The 20067-nt window shown below is 37.5% G+C and overlaps 4 protein-coding genes across 8 annotated transcripts; 3 read left to right on the top strand and 1 right to left on the bottom strand.

Moving 5' to 3' along the window:
* Positions 1 to 84: 84 nt before the first annotated feature.
* LOC106347372 (NAD kinase 2, chloroplastic) lies at positions 85 to 4347 on the top strand. Its single transcript, XM_013786899.3, has 8 exons — positions 85 to 477; positions 714 to 2528; positions 2644 to 2765; positions 2856 to 2997; positions 3091 to 3315; positions 3465 to 3539; positions 3682 to 3783; positions 3958 to 4347. Exons 1-8 carry the CDS (start codon positions 247 to 249, stop codon positions 4159 to 4161), a joined length of 2916 nt encoding a protein of 971 aa, XP_013642353.2. The 5' UTR covers positions 85 to 246; the 3' UTR covers positions 4162 to 4347.
* Positions 4277 to 7560, bottom strand: LOC106347373. Its single transcript, XM_013786900.3, has 7 exons — positions 5890 to 7560; positions 5709 to 5764; positions 5336 to 5608; positions 5011 to 5247; positions 4797 to 4916; positions 4578 to 4706; positions 4277 to 4497 (listed from the first exon to the last, which is right to left on the bottom strand). The coding sequence occupies exons 1-7, from the start codon at positions 7514 to 7516 to the stop codon at positions 4477 to 4479; spliced, it is 2463 nt and encodes an 820-aa protein (XP_013642354.2). The 5' UTR covers positions 7517 to 7560; the 3' UTR covers positions 4277 to 4476.
* A 130-nt stretch (positions 7561 to 7690) lies between these two features.
* LOC106351619 (keratinocyte-associated protein 2-like) lies at positions 7691 to 8927 on the top strand. Of its 3 annotated transcripts, none has more exons than XM_013791395.3 (5): positions 7691 to 7855; positions 7968 to 8134; positions 8251 to 8302; positions 8468 to 8534; positions 8627 to 8927. In XM_013791395.3, the coding sequence occupies exons 2-5, from the start codon at positions 7979 to 7981 to the stop codon at positions 8718 to 8720; spliced, it is 369 nt and encodes a 122-aa protein (XP_013646849.1). In that variant the 5' UTR covers positions 7691 to 7855; positions 7968 to 7978; the 3' UTR covers positions 8721 to 8927. The 3 variants fall into 3 exon arrangements, with proteins under 3 accessions (XP_013646849.1, XP_013646850.1, XP_022543931.1); XM_013791396.3 differs by having other exon boundaries at positions 7706 to 7855; positions 7927 to 8134; XM_022688210.2 differs by having other exon boundaries at positions 7721 to 7855; positions 7971 to 8134.
* A 630-nt stretch (positions 8928 to 9557) lies between these two features.
* On the top strand, positions 9558 to 12767 carry LOC106350090 (auxilin-related protein 2-like). 3 transcript variants are annotated; one of them, XM_048782571.1, is made up of 9 exons: positions 9558 to 10251; positions 10378 to 10592; positions 10691 to 10869; positions 10967 to 11084; positions 11154 to 11254; positions 11553 to 11618; positions 11883 to 11972; positions 12081 to 12257; positions 12491 to 12767. In XM_048782571.1, the coding sequence occupies exons 1-9, from the start codon at positions 9776 to 9778 to the stop codon at positions 12527 to 12529; spliced, it is 1461 nt and encodes a 486-aa protein (XP_048638528.1). In that variant the 5' UTR covers positions 9558 to 9775; the 3' UTR covers positions 12530 to 12767. The 3 variants fall into 3 exon arrangements, with proteins under 3 accessions (XP_048638528.1, XP_048638527.1, XP_048638526.1); XM_048782570.1 differs by having other exon boundaries at positions 10688 to 10869; positions 12491 to 12766; XM_048782569.1 differs by having other exon boundaries at positions 9559 to 10251; positions 10664 to 10869; positions 12491 to 12765.
* Positions 12768 to 20067: the final 7300 nt, after the last annotated feature.

Below are 20067 nucleotides of genomic sequence, written 5' to 3' on the forward strand. Positions count from 1 at the left end.
ATCTTTCTGGTCACAAATCTCTAAAACAGACACGTTAGCGCGTGGAGGCCAATCGCAATCTCAAGTGTCAATCCAGTCACGATCAAAGAGGAAAGAGCAGAGTCGTTACTGAAAACCCCTTCGGCCATGAAGAGGACGAAACCACGAGGTCCACCAAAATTCAGCAAAACTCCAAAACATTATCCGCCACTGCGGTGAAGCGGCTCCCTCGTCGTTATTGCGTTTGCGTGTACGCCACTCTCTCCCATGCTCCTATGCTTCTGCGCTTGCCACACACCTCACTTCCTCATGAGTCGGTTATCTCCGGCCACCGGAATCTCTCCCCGCCTCCACTGCTCCGTTGATCGTGGCTCCACCGATGGACGATTCAGATTCGGATTCCGGAGAAACGAGGTTCCGTTTAAACGCCGCTTGAGATTCGTAATCAAGGCGGAGCTCTCTGAGGCCTTTTCTCCCGATTTAGGTTTGGATTCTCAGGTTATTTCGCTTCTCTCCGACTTCCTTCTTCATGTTCGATCAATTTGAAGAATCGAATCCCGTCTATGCTTTCACTTTGTTTGCTGGTTAGGATTCGATGTTCTTCTTTAGCGTAGATCTTGAGATAGTTCGAATAGAGTAATCATTTGCTGATCATAGTTGCTTATATGTTAAGCTAGTTTGTTCTTTGATATGAACTGTTCGCGTCTAACTTCAGTTACTTGGATCTTTTGAAGGCTGTGAAATCTCGCGATACCTCAAACTTGCCTTGGATCGGTCCAGTTCCAGGGGACATTGCTGAGGTTGAAGCATACTGCAGAATCTTTAGATCAGCTGAGCGACTCCATGGAGCTTTGATGGAGACGCTATGCAACCCTGTTACTGGTGAATGTCGAGTTCCGTATGATTTCTCGCCTGAGGAGAAGCCGTTGTTGGAGGACAAGATAGTATCGGTGCTTGGCTGTATATTATCTCTTTTGAACAAAGGGAGGAAAGAGATTCTCTCTGGGAGGTCATCTTCTATGAGTTCGTTTAGTTTGGATGACGTTGGGGTTGCGGAGGATACACTTCCACCGCTTGCTGTTTTCAGAGGTGAAATGAAACGGTGTTGCGAAAGCTTACACATTGCTCTCGAGAATTATCTGACGCCTGATGATGAAAGAAGTGGGATTGTGTGGAGGAAGTTACAGAAGCTTAAGAATGTCTGCTACGACGCAGGTTTTCCACGCAGTGATAGTTACCCTTGCCAGACGCTATTCGCGAATTGGGACCCTATTTACTCGTCAAATATGAAAGAGGACACTGACTCCTACGAGTCTGAGATTGCTTTTTGGCGGGGAGGACAAGTAACCGAGGAAGGATTGAAGTGGTTACTTGAAAAAGGGTTTAAAACGATTGTTGACCTGAGAGCTGAAAACGTGAAGGATACATTCTATCAGGCGGCACTTGATGATGCAATCTCCGCTGGGAAAATTACATTGGTGAAAATTCCAATTGAAGTCAGGATGGCTCCTTTAGCTCAGCAGGTCGAGCTGTTTGCTTCCGTTGTATCAGACACCAGCAAAAGGCCGATATATGTTCACAGTAAAGAAGGTGTTTGGAGAACTTCTGCGATGGTTTCCAGGTGGAAGCAGTACATTACACGTCCGGTGACGAAAGGAATTCCAGTTTCAGAAGAGTCGCTGCGTCAGGAGGTTTCTGAAACTAAGGTTGGATTGAATGTTGTAGTATCTGGTAAGGGTGGGCCTGCTCAGCAGACTGATAATGTCTCTGAAATCAATGAGATTGATAGTAGCTCTGCTTCAAATCAGAGCAAAGAATCTGGAAGCAATGAGCGTGATACACCTGAATTTAATATGGTGAGTGATCCTCTTAAAGCTCAAGTTCCAACGGGGAATATCTTTTCAAGAAAAGAAATGTCTAAATTCCTGAGGAACAAAGGTATTGCTCCCGCTGGTTATCTTAGCAATCAGTCCAAAAAACTGGGAATAGTGCCAAGTCCGCAAGTTTCATATACTGAAGTGACAAACGGATATCAGATCACTGATACTGTAAGAGAACTTGCGGAGACAGGAAACTCCAATGGGACTTTTCTACCTGCAAGCTCTCAAAGTTCAGATTTTGGCAATGGGAAGCTTTCAAATGGAAATGTGAATGTTTCTGATAACATCAATACAAGTATATCGGGTAACCAGGGAAATGGCCTCTCTGCAGAGCCTACTGTGGTGCCTCCAAGTGATAACGTAAATCGCATTGTGAAAAGAAACAATAATGCTTATTCGTCGGATTCCAGTGATGATGAGGCTGGAGCTATTGAGGGAAATATGTGCGCTTCATCCACTGGTGTGGTAAGGGTGCAGTCGAGAAAGAAAGCAGAGATGTTCCTAGTTCGAACTGATGGAATCTCTTGTACAAGGGAAAAGGTTACAGAATCTTCGCTAGCCTTCACACATCCGAGTACTCAACAACAAATGCTTCTTTGGAAAACTACCCCAAAAACTGTCTTACTGCTGAAGAAGCTTGGGCTAGAACTCATGGAGGAAGCTAAAGAGGTAGCCGCTTTTCTTTTCAGATCTAAAAGATTATATAATTCCCTGTTGGGTATTGAAGTCACATTTAATTTAGGAAACCCGTGAAAAAATGTTGTTCTTTCGAATTTGGTTTCAGGCTGCATCTTTCTTGTATCACCAAGAGAAGATGACTGTTCTGGTTGAACCTGAGGTGCATGATGTATTTGCCAGGATTCCAGGGTTTGGCTTTGTCCAGACCTTTTACATTCAGGACACAAGGTATAGGAATAAGTTAAGTGAACATAAGCTAGACTAACGATCAACGGCTTGATTATGACCGACTGTGTTTTGCATTTGTTTGAATATCAGCGATCTCCATGAAAGGGTTGATTTTGTGGCATGCTTAGGAGGGGATGGGGTGATATTACATGCATCAAACTTGTTCAAAGGAGCTGTCCCTCCCGTTGTATCATTTAACCTGGGGTCCCTTGGATTTCTCACTTCACATCCAGTAAGCCTTTCGACATGTTTCTGTTTCTTGACTGTGTCGTAATACTCTTTTTCCATCGACAGCCTTCTTATTGTTTTATATTTTTCCATTTAGTTTGAGGATTTCAGGCAAGACCTCAAACGGGTAATTCATGGGAACAACACGCTAGATGGGGTGTATATAACTCTTCGAATGCGCCTTCGTTGTGAAATCTATCGTAAAGGCAAAGCAATGCCTGGTAAAGTGTTTGATGTTCTGAACGAGATTGTTGTTGATCGAGGATCCAACCCATACCTTTCTAAGATTGAATGTTATGAACACGACCGTCTTATCACCAAGGTTTGTACCCATTTAGTTCCTTTTTCGTACCATATATACAAAATCGGCTAAATCTTTAAGCAAGTGAAAATAAGTGCATGTTGTAAAAAAGTAATCCCCTTCACTGTTAAAGCTTTACTCTTGTGTGTTGACGAATAATGTTATAATAGGTACAAGGTGATGGAGTTATAGTAGCGACTCCCACAGGAAGTACTGCTTATTCTACAGCAGCTGGAGGTTCCATGGTAAGCTTTACAACTTAAAGTGACGTTCAACTCTGCATTACATACCAAAAAGATAAATTAATCTCATTGGCATCTCTGAATAGTATCTTGCCGTTATAAAATTATAGTGAGTTTGATATTTATAAAAATCCGAAAATTGCAGGTGCATCCAAACGTCCCTTGCATGTTGTTTACTCCGATCTGCCCACATTCCCTCTCGTTCAGACCAGTCATTCTTCCAGATTCTGCAAAGCTTGAACTGAAGGTCAGACGTTAGATCTTTATAGCAATACACTTTAAATAGTTATAAATTTTAGCTTTAAAACCATCCAAGAAACTCTATAAGCTCATATTTTAATCAAGACCACGATATGAAAAACAATGTCCTTTCATATTAGCTGTATGAAATTGCTCACAAACTCTCTCTGAACAAAAACAGATTCCAGATGATGCCCGAAGCAATGCATGGGTTTCGTTTGATGGAAAGAGAAGGCAACAACTTTCAAGGGGAGATTCGGTGAGAATATACATGAGCCAACATCCACTCCCGACAGTCAACAAGTCTGATCAGACCGGTGATTGGTTTAGAAGCTTGATCCGTTGCTTAAACTGGAACGAGCGCCTTGATCAAAAGGCTCTTTGATGATTGATTCACTTCATCAACACATACATAAACATAGAAGGGTACAAAGTTCTATTTGTTTCACCCATCCCTCCTTTACTGTACAGATTCACATTCTCTATAATTCTCACTACAATCTTCACAAGGGGTTATCTTGTATTGATCATTTGATATCAGTTCTAAGAGAAATAAGAAAACTTTGAATTACATGTATTGCATATCAACAAATGTGACAAAAGATTCATATGTACACACGTGATTGTTATTTAGATATTACACATCATCTTCTCTCGAGATTGGAATCTTCAGGAACAAGATGAGAAACTGAAGTTTTTGTTAACGCCCACTATAATATACCTGGAAATTTCAGACAAAACACTTTTGTTACAAACCATTCTCAACAACAGAACATGATTTGAAAGTGAGTGGCTATCAACCTTGATGATTTTATCCGCAAACCCTGCAAAGAGCTTGCCTTCCCAATATAACAAAGATGTGACTACTGAAGAACCCGGGATCGATCCCACGTGAGTACACTCTAAAGATATCTCATCCCCAGATAATTCCTAGAAAACAGTGTTTAGATGTTAGGAGGAAAACCCAGGCTCAAATTTCATACCAGGTCATAAGGTATGTGTATCATCAGGATTACCTACCTGAATATTGACAGTTCTGTCCCAACCTCCAGTGAACAACCATTTACCATTCAGGGCAACGCTGAGAATTGCACTACTTTGTATTTGCATAGACTTCATCGATGTGTCATCCCTCCATATCTGATATAAGTAAGAAGAGAATATGTTTAGAAACTGAATAAGACATAATCGAAGCAAGCCGAGCAAAATGTTTTTTTTTAGAACAAATGAAAACCTGTATATCTCCGTTTTGATAAGCTGCCACTAAGGTGCCTTCATCTGCAGCAAGAGACAGAATAGACTTTACAATACCTTGAGTCTCTTCCCCCAACACCGTCAAAAAACTGTGGTCACTTAGACTCCACAGCCGCACGGTTCCATCCCAACTTCCACTGTACAGTACTCCATTTAGCACAACAAGCGTTGATACTACAGATTTGTGACCAGTCATTGTGCAAACAAGCTTTCCATCCTGAGAAAAACAATCGATCTCTTCAATAACATGATTCAAGATCTTATCAACACAAGCTATACAGAGTGTAAATGAAAACTAAACTTACTTGCAGTGACCAAGCTTTGATAGTGTTATCTCCACTGCCACTGTACACATACCCATCTTCTGAATATGCCAACGCATGAATGCCAGAATATCGCCAGTCTTTTGGCTCGTACCACTTTCTTAGCGGCTGTTCTTCCAGAGGGAAACTTGTGCTCCATACAAATATACCTCCTCCACCATCGCCACTGACACATACTGTTTCTACTCCCTTGATGTATATCAAAGCCGTTACTTTATCCTGGTGACCTTTAAATGTATGCACATGGGAGAAATCCTGCATACAGCTAGAGTTAGCTAGTACATATGGGAAGGAAAACTAAGCCGCAGAAACCTTGCTTTACAGTTCTCACAATAAAGGATGATGGCATATGTACCTTAAGAGACCATACATGGATATTTTTATCAAGCGAAGAGCTGAACAGAAACCCACCTGCACATAGAAAAGAGAAACAATATACAATCTAAGCATATAAGGTAACAGAATATAAACAATACTCTTGGAAGAATAATGTGTACTTTTTGACATTCATCTGAGAGTCAAACTAAAAGGTGTACCTCCGACGGCTAAACCTGTGACACTGTCTTGGTGTCCTCGCAGGTCCTTAGATTTTATTTTACCTTCTGAGAGTCTCCCAACAAAATCTTTGTCAAGCTTGCCCTCCTCTGCTCCATCGCCACTTTCCATTCCAGGTAAGTCTTCTTCTAGTTCTTTGGATCCCACTACTACCAGGCGGCATAATTCACCTAGAACCAAACAAAACTCTTTCCTTTTCCTTGGTTTCTTCTTTTCCAATGCAAACATAGAACTTAATCTATGATTCATGATCAGCTCCCTGTTGCATTTCCACAGATCAGTTAAAACTGGACGTGTCTGGGGATCAAGACAGCAACATTGGCGGAGAATTCCAACCATGGATTTAAACTTCCCACTAAGTTTAGATTCCAGAATATAACTTAGTTTCTCCATAAGACCTGTGTACAACACCAAGAGATCCTCACTTTTCTCTTCGCATTCTTTTGCATCCACACCACTTACACTTTCAATCAGCTCCTCAGAAAATTGTTTCCCACCAAGAAGCATGAGGAGAAGAACACAAACTGGCAAGACATCGGAGCTACATGCAACCATACATTCTGAGCTGGCCTGTGTTATCAGCAAGTTCTGTTTTTTCAACAATTCAAACAACACCTCGAAGCTAACGAAAATACCATTCTCCACTAATCTCTTCAAAACCAATCCCATTTCCAAAGCACCAACTGGTTTGCTGCAAGAGCTAGTTTCTTCAGATATAAGTCCATACACGTTCCTTCCAGTTTCCAGCAACTCAATAAAATCAACAAAAGCATTCCCAAACTCGTCAAACTTCACACAAGAAACGCTCAAACACCCTACAAATATCCCATCCTTATGCAAACTGAGAAGTGCCTCACATAACTGCATACCAATCACTGCTAAACACGACGCATCATCTTCACTGATATCCTCAAACTCCTCCAAGGAGAAATCAGTAAGCTTCTGACCAACTAAATACAAAACCCCACTCTTCAAATCACCCCACAAGCCAAAAACTTTAGAGACACCTCTCTCTTCAACACGCATTATCACATCAAGCTCGTCTCTTTCCCCCTCTTCCATCCCCCACAGACAACTAATCATCCTCAGGAGATAACTAAACTCGAAAACAGAATCACACCCATCATCACGACGCTGGAACGAACCAACCCGTAAAAGACTAACCTTTGAATCACCATCACCATCACCCTTGTTCAGACATCCACACAAACGCGAAGACGAAGCAGATTCAGTACTACCTTCTCTCTCCACGGAGACGGCGTCGAGAAGCAAAACCCGATCTTTCCAAGCGGCGTGGAACTCGTCGGGCCATGATCGAGTGACGAATTCAAAGGAGGAGTTTTTCGAGTTCCGGGTGGAGTCAGGCGTAGGGTTTGAGCTCGAAGGGAACAATCTGAGGAGATCGATGTTTTTGGGGAGAGCCGATGGGCCCTGAGGTGGGAACTTGACGAGAACGGTGCACGCTGGACATCGGATTGTGTCCGGAAACTTCTTGGGGATGTTCGTCAGACATTCTTCGCACGCCGTGTGGCCGCAGGAGAGCACGCGCGGAAGTGTGGATTCGCCGTCGTATGATTGTAGACACACCGGACACTCCGGTGGCTCCATCACGACCAATTCGAATCGAACCTCTGATAAAACAACTGAGTCAACACGACAACGTTTTAGCTGTTAAAAAAAAGCTGGGACGTAAGGGTATTTTCGTAATAATAACGATAAAGATTGGGTTTTGTGGTCATTTTAAGTGTCAAAATCCCAATTCTAATCGAAAACCTCTGATTTATAATACGACAACGTTTCAGCTATTAAACAAAATTCGGGGAAGGGAATTTCTGAACTAATACGGCGACGTTTTATCTGTCTTCATGCTTCATTGCGATTTACCGTGGAAAGTGAGGACGTGACAAGGGGGGCGAAGATCCGATCTGCTACTGTGTTTGTTACAAGGTAATCAATCACGCAGACGTTTCTGCTTTAGATTTTGATGTTTGATTGTATCGAATGCGACGTTTTTTTAGCGTTTGCTGACGCGATCGATCATTTCCCGATGCGTGTTTAGAAGAAGAATCAATGGCGGGAGTTGGAACATCAATGCTTGGGTCTGTTCTCCTGTTTACAGTGGTGCTCTCGCTCCAAGAAGTGTACAGAGGGAAATTAGCTTCCTCTGAGCTGCACACGATCCTTGGAGGCTTCACTAGCTCCCTCCTCTTTCTCTTCTCTCTCACTGTAAGCTCCCTTATCTGCAACTCTCCCCGTAGTCTATTTCACAAACTTGATCCGGTTCACAAATTTGAGATCTCTCGAATAATAGTCTGGGTCAATGCGTTTACTTACTTTTGCAGTTCATTGGAAATCTCCAAGAGTCTTCTGGCATGAAGAGTGGCTGGGGTGCAGGTAGGTTTCTCCACTGAACCAGTTTCTAGAACCTCCAATGTTGTTAGCAGCTGTCTTTTGTCAATTTCTTGGCATGCAATAAAGTTCGTTTGTTTGTTGGTTGATACATGTAGTAAGTTCTGCTAGTTATTAAAGTCATTGTTTTCTCGTTTTTTTCCACGGCAGTGGTTTTTGCGGAAATCATAGCTCTTGTTGCCGCTAGCACGGTGCATCGAGTGTGCATTACGACCTGGTAACAACATTGGTTCTGTTTAATATATAACATCATTTCATAACTCTCTCGCTAAAAGCTTACTCTGTTGTTTGATTTGTTTTGTGTTGCAGTTTCTTGTTCTCTGCTGGGCTGTTATACGAGATGAGCAAGATCTCAGGATACATGCTCGGCAGGGCTGAGTCCAACAAATCTAAAAGGCACTGAATCAGAGAAGGGGATTATTAATAAGTTAGATGATGTTCTCGAATTTGATATATGGTTTAGCACTTTAAAAGTCTCGAGGATACTTTACAACTATTAAAATTAGGCTTTTCCGCGCATCTTATGTTTGACTTGGTCGATATCGCAGTTGTGTGTTATGACTTTGTGTTCTGCGTTCTTATAGAAACTAAGACAAATGGTCAGATCCAATGCCCATATCTCTATAAAATTAGGCCTGTAAACCCCAAAATGGTGAAATAAAATAGACATAGACATATGTAATTTGAAATTATAAAATATTGGGGTATTATGAGTCGACCAAAAAAAATTATGATAAATATAGTAAGAATATTAAGAGCTTTTCAAGTTCATGCCAAACGAAGTTGTAAATGTTTGTAGGTGTGGTTTGGTACATGTGAAGTTTGGGTTTCTTTTAGCCTAAATATTCTCATTAGCTAGGAAGCTGATTAATATATACATTGCTGAAGTCTGACTATTCTGGGTGGTATGGTATCTCCAAAATTCTAAAAAAAAATATGTATTAAAGAATGTATGCGCCTTAAAAAATTAAACCAAGCCAACTAATGATATACAGAGTAGACAGGGTGTACCAATTTATGTGTTCTGTAATGTGACTGCAATAATCACAATTTAAGCTAAAATAAAACTTACAAAATTAAAATGATTTATTTTAGTGGGATCTTTTTGTGTGTTTGAAAAAAAGAAGAAAATAGTATGGGATGGGATATAAAAAGGGGAAGGTGGGAATTTAAAAAAAAGGAAAGCCATCTGTCTCGGACCCCACACCAACCCATTCATTTGTGTGTGTGTGGGTTAATCAATCAATCGTCATCGTCGTCGTCGGTGCCTTCCTTGTCAGATTTTTATTTGTAGAGAGAGAAAAAAGGAGACGACGATTGTTTTCTTTCCATCTTTCTACATTCTCTCCGTTAATCCACTATTCAGAGATTCCCTCTCTCCCATCTTCATCATACGATCCCTGATTTTCACGGGATCGATCCGGACTGAATCTGTATTTCTCAGATCAATCGGATCCAATGGACGAGTTTGGTGTTCTTACGGAGCGCTATGGGATCAAGCCCCAAGGCAAATCTGCTCCAATGGCTGCCTCCAAGCGTTCTCACAACACTTCCGATTGGAAATCGTACGCTTCTTCTTCTTCTTCCAATAAGGTATCTGGTAACGGTGACGACATTTTCTTCACCTCGAGCTCGACTACTACTACCATGAACGGCGCGAGTTCTGGTGATTTCGATGTTTTCGGTGGGATGAACAATAAGAATAGCAAGTCGTCATCTTCAGCGCATGCTGATGACTTGTTTGGTGCTATGCCCACCGCTCCCAATAATGATGATGATATTTTTGGATCATTCTCTTCCTCTACCAATCAATACCCTCCCGTTGATGATTTGTTGGCTGGATTTGGTGCTCTTAAATCCCAGACCTTCAACCTCAACAATTCATCCGCTTCTGATGAATTGATTCCTGGTTTTGGTTTTGGTACTTCTCACAGGTTTGTATGAGATTCTCATCTTTGGGATGTGCTAATCTCTTGTGATTTGGTATTTTGGAATTTTAGATCACCTTTGGAGATGAAATCGTTTATTTAGTGTTTTTTTGTTTGTTGTTGACTTTTCAGCAAGACTACGGCATCCAACTTTGTTGATACTGACCCTTTTGTGGTTCTGGAATCATCTATGTCCGGCGCACATTCTTCTTCCGGTATCTTCGTGGATCCACTGGATGCATTTGCTGCTTCCGTCAGCTCTCAGGGGCAAAAACCATCTAATAATACCACACATTCTTCTACAAAGCTCAAGCCTCCCCCTAAACCAACGCAAAAAGTGAACAGAGGTTAGTAGTCTCTTTGATGTTGAGTATTTATTTCACTGGTATCTAATTAGTCTGAGGGATTATTTGCACAGCTAAAAGTTCTGTGATGTCTTCAGTAGACGAACTTGACGACTTTGCCATGGGTGGTACCATGCGCCGTAGTGCCTCGGCCTCTGACGCTGCTAGTAAATATAGAGAAGCTCAAGAGACGAAACAGTTTGGTGTTGATGACCTTGACTCCTTTTTCAGCTCTGGGCCTCGCTCCAGCAGTGTGCCCAAATCTCGGACAGCAACTGAAGTAAGAACGACTTTTGAAATGTTTCTATATTCCATTTTTCAAATAAAGAAAAATCTGTTCTATATGTGTATCCTTATTCTTTCTTTCTGATGCAAAGGCACTTCGCAAGCCAGCAGTCAACGTCCCAAAAAAGACGACTAATGGGGTTTCTAGTGCAAAGAAGCCTCCTGCTCCAGCAGCAAATCTGGTGGATGACTTTTCTGCGCTTTTTGGAGGTATGTCTTGTGAAAACATGTCTTTTCCAGCAATTGGTTGCTTTCTTAGAAATGTTTCTCTGTTTACAGAGGATCCTCCTATATTTAAAGAATTTGAGGAAATCCCAGGGGAGACCGAAGAACGAAGAAAGGCCAGATGGGATCGTGAACAGAGAACAAAGAGCCGTGTGGTATGTTTTGGTCATTTTTATTTTCTTTTGAATCTTCTGGTGCAATCCTTACTCTTTTTCTCGTCTGCAGCCTATGATGATATCTAACTAAGTTAAATACTGGTACTAAAACCTATGTTGAATTTTATTTGTGCTTGAAATTACCCCTTCTCATTTCAAAATTTGTGATATTATTGTGAATTCTGCAACGAAATTATACGTTCGATTTTGCTATATGCTCATCAATGTTTAGCTTGTACTTGATGCATAGTTTTTGTTCTAGATGGTTTTACACTATTTGGTGGCTTTGATAATGTAGGCACAAGCTGTAGCTGATATGAACAACCGTGATCATCAATCTCGGATCGAACAAGAACAGAGAACTGTAAGTTATGCTTTTCTTGACATTTATGTCTTAGTCTATGTACATTGACCTTTTTGAATTTATCAGTCTTCATTATGATAATGCTGTCTGTCTATGGGCAATGACCTTTTGGATTTGTTAATCTTCACTATGATAATGCTGCTTTTGAAATATTTTACATTTCCTTTTGTTGTCTAAATCTACTTAGAGTCTCTTTGTTCGTGTGTTAATTAAATACCATTACCAAATACCAACGATGGTTTCCTTGTTAAACTTGCTTTTCAGAGAATTTCTGAGACTGCTGATGCTGAGATAAAGCGTTGGGCAACTGGAAAAGAAGGAAACATGCGTGCCCTGTTATCTTCCTTGCAAATCGTGAGTTTTTAAATAATTTTAAGTTACAAAAAAATGTACTGCTACAGCTGTTTATTCTTTTGGTCCTCCAAATTTCACAGAGTTCTGGTTTTGGCTGAACGATGACAGGTACTCTGGCCTGGATGTGGTTGGGAGGCTGTTTCTCTAACAGATTTGATTACTTCTTCAGCAGTCAAGAAAGTCTATAGAAAGGCAACGCTGTATGTCCATCCCGATAAAGTTCAGCAGAAAGGAGCCACCCTTGAACAGAAATATATTGCCGAAAAGGTTTTCGACATTTTGAAGGTATTTTCTCACTAGACTGCACGAGCAGCTCTCTTTCTGGAGTCAATTGTATACAAAAGTTGACAGAAGCTTAGTAGCTGGACCACAACCTCTGTTAGTAATTTGAAGGAATCTTGGTTTCTTGTATCTTGCAAAGATCCACAAAGCTTACACTCAGCTTTAAGCAAATTGCCTTATAGTAGAGTGTTTGAATGATGTTGTTGCTTAACTTCATAAAAATGTGCAATGAACAGGAAGCCTGGAACAAGTTCAACAAAGAGGAGCTCTCGTAAGCCCATATATGTTTCGGATCTAGTTTCCCCCAGAGTTCTTCGTTTCAGGTTTGAGAACAGTTTCCTTCCAGTTGAGCTTGAATCAGGACAGAGTACGTCTAGCAATGGTTGAGTAAGAGGTAGAGACACTTAACAAGACTGGGTAACTGCTTTTTTGTGTCTCTATGTATCTCTACCCAAAATCGTCTGCGAGTCTCTCTCTCTCTCTTTCTCTCTCTCTCTCTCTCTCTCTCTCTCTCTCTCTCTCTCTCTCTCTCTCTCTCGCTCTCTCGAGAGGAGCTCTCTCTCTCTCTCTCTCTCTCTCTCTCCTCTCTCTCTCTCTCTCTCTCTCTCTCTCTCTCTCTAGCGCGAGATTAGCTCTCTCCTCTCTCTCCTCTTCTCTCGAGAGAGTCTCTCTCTCTCCTCTCTCTCTCTCTCTCTCTCTCTCTCTCTCCTCTCTCTCGCTCTCGCTCTCTCTCTCTCTCTCTCTCTCTCTTCTCTCTCTCTCTCTCTCTCTCTCTCTCTCTCTCTCTTCTCTCTCTCTCTCTCTCTTCTCTCTCTCTCTCTCTCGCTCTCTCGCTCTCTTCTCTCTCTCTCTCTCTCTCTCTCTCTCTCTCTCTCTCTCTCCTCTCTCTCTCTCTCTCTCTCTCTCTCTCTCTCTCTCTCTCTCTCTCTCTCTCTCTCTCTCTCTCTCTCTCTCTCTCTCTCTCTCTCTCTCTCTCTCTCTCTCTCTCTCTCTCTCTCTCTCTCTCTCTCTCTCCTCTCTCTCTCTCTCTCTCTCTCTCTCTCTTTTATTCTTTAACATAACCTGGTACTTTTCATCTTTATGTTACACCATTTTTTTTTTAAAAGACCATGGGGATATTGTTAGCCCCAAAAAAACAATAGATTTACTTTTATATGAATATATGTTGAATGTTCTTAACAGCGCAGAGATAGCTATGTTACTATTCATCACCATACCCTAAAGATAGCATCACGCATAAAGTGAAGTATAAAAACGGCATTATTACGAACACAAGCGATGCCGGATGGTAATTCTCAGTGGCTGTTTCAGAAAATATTTAATAGTCATAATTTGAATAAAATATTATTATATATTTAATATAATAGATTTCAAAAATGTATATTATTGTCACACTTTAAATAATAATATTATCAATAAAACAAACCTACAAAAGTTCATTTCGAATATTGTTATTATATAAAAAACTGTGCCAAAAAAATAAAAAAGTAAATAAAAATGATAGTGGTAACGAAAAAAACAAGTAGCTTTAAATTTTGTCAATTGAAGTTTTGGTGAGGCGAAAATATATTAAGAGGAAAACATAATTTATAGAAGCATATCTGCTAAAAGCAATGTTTTGAAAACCGGACCGGTCACTGACTCGGAATTATCATTGGGCGACTGGTCAGATCGGTCTAACCGGTTCAACCGGGTTTTATATATATACATAAATTTAGAAACCTTTAGTATTATAAATGAAAATATAATTAAATAACTATTAAATAAAAATTAGGCGTGATCACTATTGTTTTTAGGCGTGATCACTATTGTTTTTAGTGGTGTATATATAACTTATAATAAAATGATTGACCATGAATGAACAATAATTTATAGTATATATGTATAACGAAAAGAAGGAAACAAATGTACTACCAATCTTGAAAAGGGAAAGAAATTATTATGGTTTTCAAACGAAACGCTAAGAATCTTGAATCAGTTAAGAAGTTACCATTTCTATTTCAAAACTAATGAAATTACGTAAGTATTTGTTGAACCGGTTTTTTTCACTGACCCGAGTCACCGGTTTAGCCGGTTTTTAACCGGTTTTGGCGGTTTAGTTCAAATCCGAGTTTTAACTCAACCCGGACTCGGTTTACTTAACGATTCACGGTTGGACCGGTCCAACCGGCCGGTCCGGTCCGGTTTTCAAAACCCTGGCTAAAAGTAAAACAAATTACGAGAACAATAAATGATGTTTTAGTTTTGGTGAAAACGGAAAGATAATTATGTGGCAGATGCTTTGTAAAAAAAGAAATGTAACTTACAAAAACTAAAGAACCAATTTTAAAAAGTCAAATTAAATGTATGGTCATAGAGTGACTTAAACGCATGTTAGAGAAGTTAATAGAGGATAATTACACCAAATGTGGCATTGAATTTAGATAAACCAACTAATTTGATTTCTGATATTTAACTTAGACTAGTAGCGGAGTCCCGCCCAAGCACGGAGTTTTTCTAAGTTTGTTTATTTTAAGTTGTTATTTTTCTGGTGATAGTCAGACTATTGGTAATTTTTGCATTGTATTCTTAACTTTCTAGATTTGTATATATAGTGATGGAGATGTAGGAGTTGCCAGCAGCTAAGGGAAAAGTATGTTATTGTATTAGTACATAACACTTTGATATATGACTACCCTTTGTGGGTCGGTGGTTTATTCTCCTTTTGTTTTTTTTACTGTCACCCAAAATAAAATACATATTATATCCATTTCACTTATTGTATTGTGTTTCAGTGTGAGGTGACTTTTTTTTTTTGTGTTCATAGATGCCGTTTTTTTTTATTTTAACTGAACTTTTTCTTATCAACTCCCCTAACTAGTAATTGGGCAGTGACTTAGACCAGTGAGTATAGTATTCTGATATGCAATAGGAGGGAAAAAAGCAGCCATGTAAATGAATTGTTGCTGCTAGAAAAGTAAGTCTATGGTATTAGTTAGTCTGGCACCAGTGAGTTTTGTCATTTGGTATTGAAGGCAAAATATGTAGCATTGTCTTTCCATCTTTAACAGCCAACCCAATTTGATACCTGAGAAGTTGTGCGTTTAGTGTGAATTTTTATTCAAACTTGGACATGGCTTGGGCTCTGAATATATATATGATTACTTGGTACCTAATGACACTGGTGATATTGGGTAATACACATTTGTTGCAGCGTAATGCAGTCCTAGATTTTACCAACTTTGTGCTGCAACCTGTGGAACCATCCATTTTATTGCAGGATCCTAGCTTTACAAACAAAGTCAGCTTCCTAAGGCTTCACATATGGCAATAGAGGAAAGTTTGGTTAGGACATGTTTAATGCTTATTGTTTTGAGATTATATGAATTTATAATGATGAACACCTGGTCATTTAACTTGGAGAGTTACGTGTAGAGGTCTGCAACTGACCACTGTTACTTCTTCTGAATTCCCCCCATTGTCTTAACACATGGGAAAGCCTTTGTTGCTGCAACTCCCAAGCTGCGTCAGAAAGTAGACTGTATGAGACATACCACAAATTTTAAGAAAATATATCCTAACAACAGACAGCAGTAGAGGTGATGTTTGAAGTGCAGAGCATAACCCATCGTGTGAAATGCGCTATAACGCGCAATTGTATATCGAATGTGAGAAAAAAAGAGGAAGAGGAACACGGGCGTACACATGCATTTCCATGAGACTTCCCTGGCCTATTGGTAAACTCTAATGGCAGGAATGTTTTTCTATATTTTTAGGGAATTCATTCTTTAAAAATCTTGATTGGATGAATAATAGTTTTTGGAAAAACAAAAACAAAAAAATAATCCAAAAACCACAAACAATGATCCTCTAAAATATGTTCTTTAGTTTTTGTAGGTTACGTTTCCTTCTTTCTATAGGGCATCTGCCACGTATTTTTCTTTCATTTTTCTCCAAAATTAAAACATCATTTATTGTTCTTGTAATTTGTTTTTTTTTTTGCAGATATGCTTCAATAAATTATTTTTTCCTCTTGTTATTTTCCACCTCACCAAAACTTCACTTGAAAAAATTCAAAACTACTTATTTCTTCACTACCACTATCATTTTTATTTACTTTTTATTTTTCTGGTACATTTTTTATATAATAACAATCCAAATGCATGTTTAATAATTTCAGGCAATGGACTTTTGTATGTTTATTTTTATTGATTATATCATCATTTAAAGTGTGATAATAATATATATTTTGAAATTTATTATATTAAATATATAATAGTATTTTTAAAAAATTATTATCCCCGTTAAATTATTTTCTAAATCCGTCACTAAGCTGCATCAATTAAATATCATAAATCAAATTAATAGGCCTAATTCGCCTGAATTCAATGACACATTTGGTGTAAATATCATCTATTGACCCCCTTTACATGCGTTCAAGTCCACTCTCTGACCCCTACATTTAATTTTACTTTTAAAATTTGTTATTTAATTTTTGTAGGTTACGTTTCATTTTTTTGTATAAAGTATCAGCCATATAGGTTTTCTTTCCTTTTTCACCAAAATTAAAAACATCAATTATTGATTGTCTTTGTAATTTGTTTTACTTTTGCAGATATGCTTACATAAATTATTTTTTCTTCTTCTTGTTATATTTTGCCTCATAAAAACGTCACTTGACAAAATTCAAAGCTACTTATTTCTTCATTACCAATATCATTTTTATTATTATTATTTTTGTACAATTTATTATATAATAGCAATCATATGCATGTTTAATAATTTTAAACAGTGAACTTTTGTATATTTATTTTATTGGGATTTTCATCATTTAAAGTGTGAATAATATATATTTCTGAAATTTATTATATTAAATATATAATAGCATTTTATTTGAAATATAACCCCAATTAAATTATTTTCTGAATCTGCCACTGAGCGTTTTAAATATCAGAAAATCAAGTTAGTATGCCTAGTTCACATGAATTCAATGACACATTTGGTGTAAATATCCTCTTTTGACCCTCTTAACATGTGTTAAGTCCACTCTCTCACCATACATTTAATTTTACTTTTTTAAATTGGTTATTTAGTTTTTATAGTTATCTTTTTTTATAACTACTATGTGATCTCAAAGGCTTTCTATGCTCAAGGACTAATCACACGAGATCCATAAAAATCCATGTTTTCTTGCAACTTAACGTGTCTATGGGTGGTCAAGGAGAACCAAGGGCGGAAGCTCCAGCCGAATCTAGGACATAAGCTCTAGCTGGAACTCTTTTATCACTAAGCCAAAACCACTTGGTTTCGTTTTTGTAGGTTATGTTTCCTTTTATGTATAAAGTATCTGCGATATAGTTTTTCTTTCCTTTTTCACCAAAACTAAAATATTATTCACTGTTCTTGTAATTTGTTTTACTTTTTGCAGATATGCTTCTACAAACCTCACTTGACAAAATTCAAAACTACTTATTTTTTCATTACCAATATCATTTTTATTTACTTTTTATTTTTTTGTACAACTTTTTGTATAATAACAATCAAATGCATGTTTAATAATTTTAGACAATGAACTTTGTATGTTTATCTTTTTTGAGATTATCATCATTTCAAGTGTGATAATAATATATATTTTGAATTTATTTTATTAATATATATTAATATTTTATTTTATTGAATTTATTTGATCAGAAATCAAATTAGTGGGTCTAGTTCACTTAAATTTAGTGGCACATTTGGTGTAAATATCATTTATTAACCCCCTAACATGCGTTGAAGTCCACTCTCTGACCCATACATTTAATTATACTTTTAAAAAATTGGTTATTTAGTTTTGTAGGTTTAGGTTCCGTTTCCTTTTTTGTATAAAGTATCTGCCACATATTTTTTTTTCTTTTTTTACTAAAATTAAAACATCGTTATTGTTCTTGTAATTTGTTTTACTTTTTGCAGAATATGCTTCCATAAATTATTTTTTCTTCTTGTTATATTTTCGCCTCCCCAAAACCTCATTTGACAATATTCAAAGGGCTTATTTGTAAAAACCAAAAAAAAAGCAAAGTTAGTTTTTTAAAGAGATGCTAGAGAGAGATAGAAACAGAAAAGTAGAGAGTGTGTGTGTCTTTGGTTACTTAGTCGATATTGGTTTTTTTAGTGATGATCTTATTACTAAATTTTACCGTTAATACTGCATATATTCCTAAATTTTACTGTTAATACTGCTAATATTCCTAGATTTTATGGGTGCAATTTCTCATATTCAAAACTACTTATTTCTTCTTTACCACTATCATTTTTATTTTTTGGTACAATTATTTATATAATAACAATCAAATGCATGTTTAATAATCTTAGACAATGAACTTTTGAATGTTTATTATATTGATTATATCATCATTAAAGTGTGATAATAATATTTTTTTAAATTTATTATATTAAATATATAATATCATTTTATTTAATTATGTCTCCGGGTAAATTATCTTCTGAATTCGCCATCAGAAAGAAATTAGAGATATGGACAATACCTAGTGACAAAAAAAGAAAAAGAGAGATATGGATAAGACCACTAGGAGAAGTAGTAGCAACAAAGTTCCAAACCACAAGTAGTGAGTGCAAAGAAAATATCTATACACCGTATGGAAAAAAATGATCTCATAAAAGAACGTAGATGGTATCATGCCGTAGCGATATCTGGGGGTAAATCATTTCGTTATTAATGTTATCTTTATCGATCTATCTAAGCCAGGATTATCTAAATGTGCTAGAAGGATTTGTACCACTGCGACATGATACCATCCAGGTTGTATCCAAACCATAAGAGTCCACGGAAACAACTAGACACCCAATAATTGGAGAGTGGGATCTTGTAGGCATTTTTTGTTCCCTTCGGAGCTATACAGAAAGAGATCATATATTCAGTAGCAAGCATCTTTCAAATTCAACAAGGCAGATCCGTAAAATCACATAGCAGTTAATCTAGCCTAGTTTAATGTCATAATAATTGCACACTGTTCATGCATTTTTAGTATATACTCATTCCGTTTTATTTTAATTATCGTTTTAGATTTGGACACACAGATTAAAATATATTTAATTTTGTATATTTACTAAATGAAAATACTATTACCAATACATCTAACCATATTTTAACCAATAAAAAATAGATTAAAATATAAAGTCAATAAATTTTGTATTAAAAACTATAAATGACATTTATTATGAAACAAAAATTTTATTCTATAATGAGTCAATGACATTTAAATTGAAACAGAAAGATAATAGTTTGGTACTTTTTCTAATTCAAGTAAGACATGCTTGCTGATTTGTGTGATTAACCTCTGTTTATCTATAATTGAATATTTAAGATAAAATCTAAGAGATATACACATTTATTTGGATTTAAATCTGATGATCTGTTACTAATTTTACTGTTAATACGCTAATATTCGTAGATTTTATTTGCCTCAAATCATTACTTCCCCGGTAATGTCAAGATCCTATCCTGTAATGTTCCCAGTGTAATCATCCATGACCTTCAAATTCAGATTGATATTTTTCCAAAACTACCACCAATCATATCAATTTCATCCCAAACAAACAAGGAAATTGAAACTTTTTTTATCACCTAAAAAGGAAATAGAATCAAATAAATAAACTTAAAAGGCAAGGAATCTTCTTATTTAGTTAATAGAATATAAATTTCCCGAATTAGTCAAAAGCTTTAAAAATAAAAATGTTATCCTCGTCAGCACTTACAACTATTATATAATGCTCCCGCCAATTGCCAAATCCCAACATTCAGACAACCCATGAAAATCATGGAACTCGACTC

The sequence above is a fragment of the Brassica napus genome, chromosome A6, assembly GCF_020379485.1.
Source record: "Brassica napus cultivar Da-Ae chromosome A6, Da-Ae, whole genome shotgun sequence".
Lineage (NCBI taxonomy): Eukaryota > Viridiplantae > Streptophyta > Magnoliopsida > Brassicales > Brassicaceae > Brassica > Brassica napus.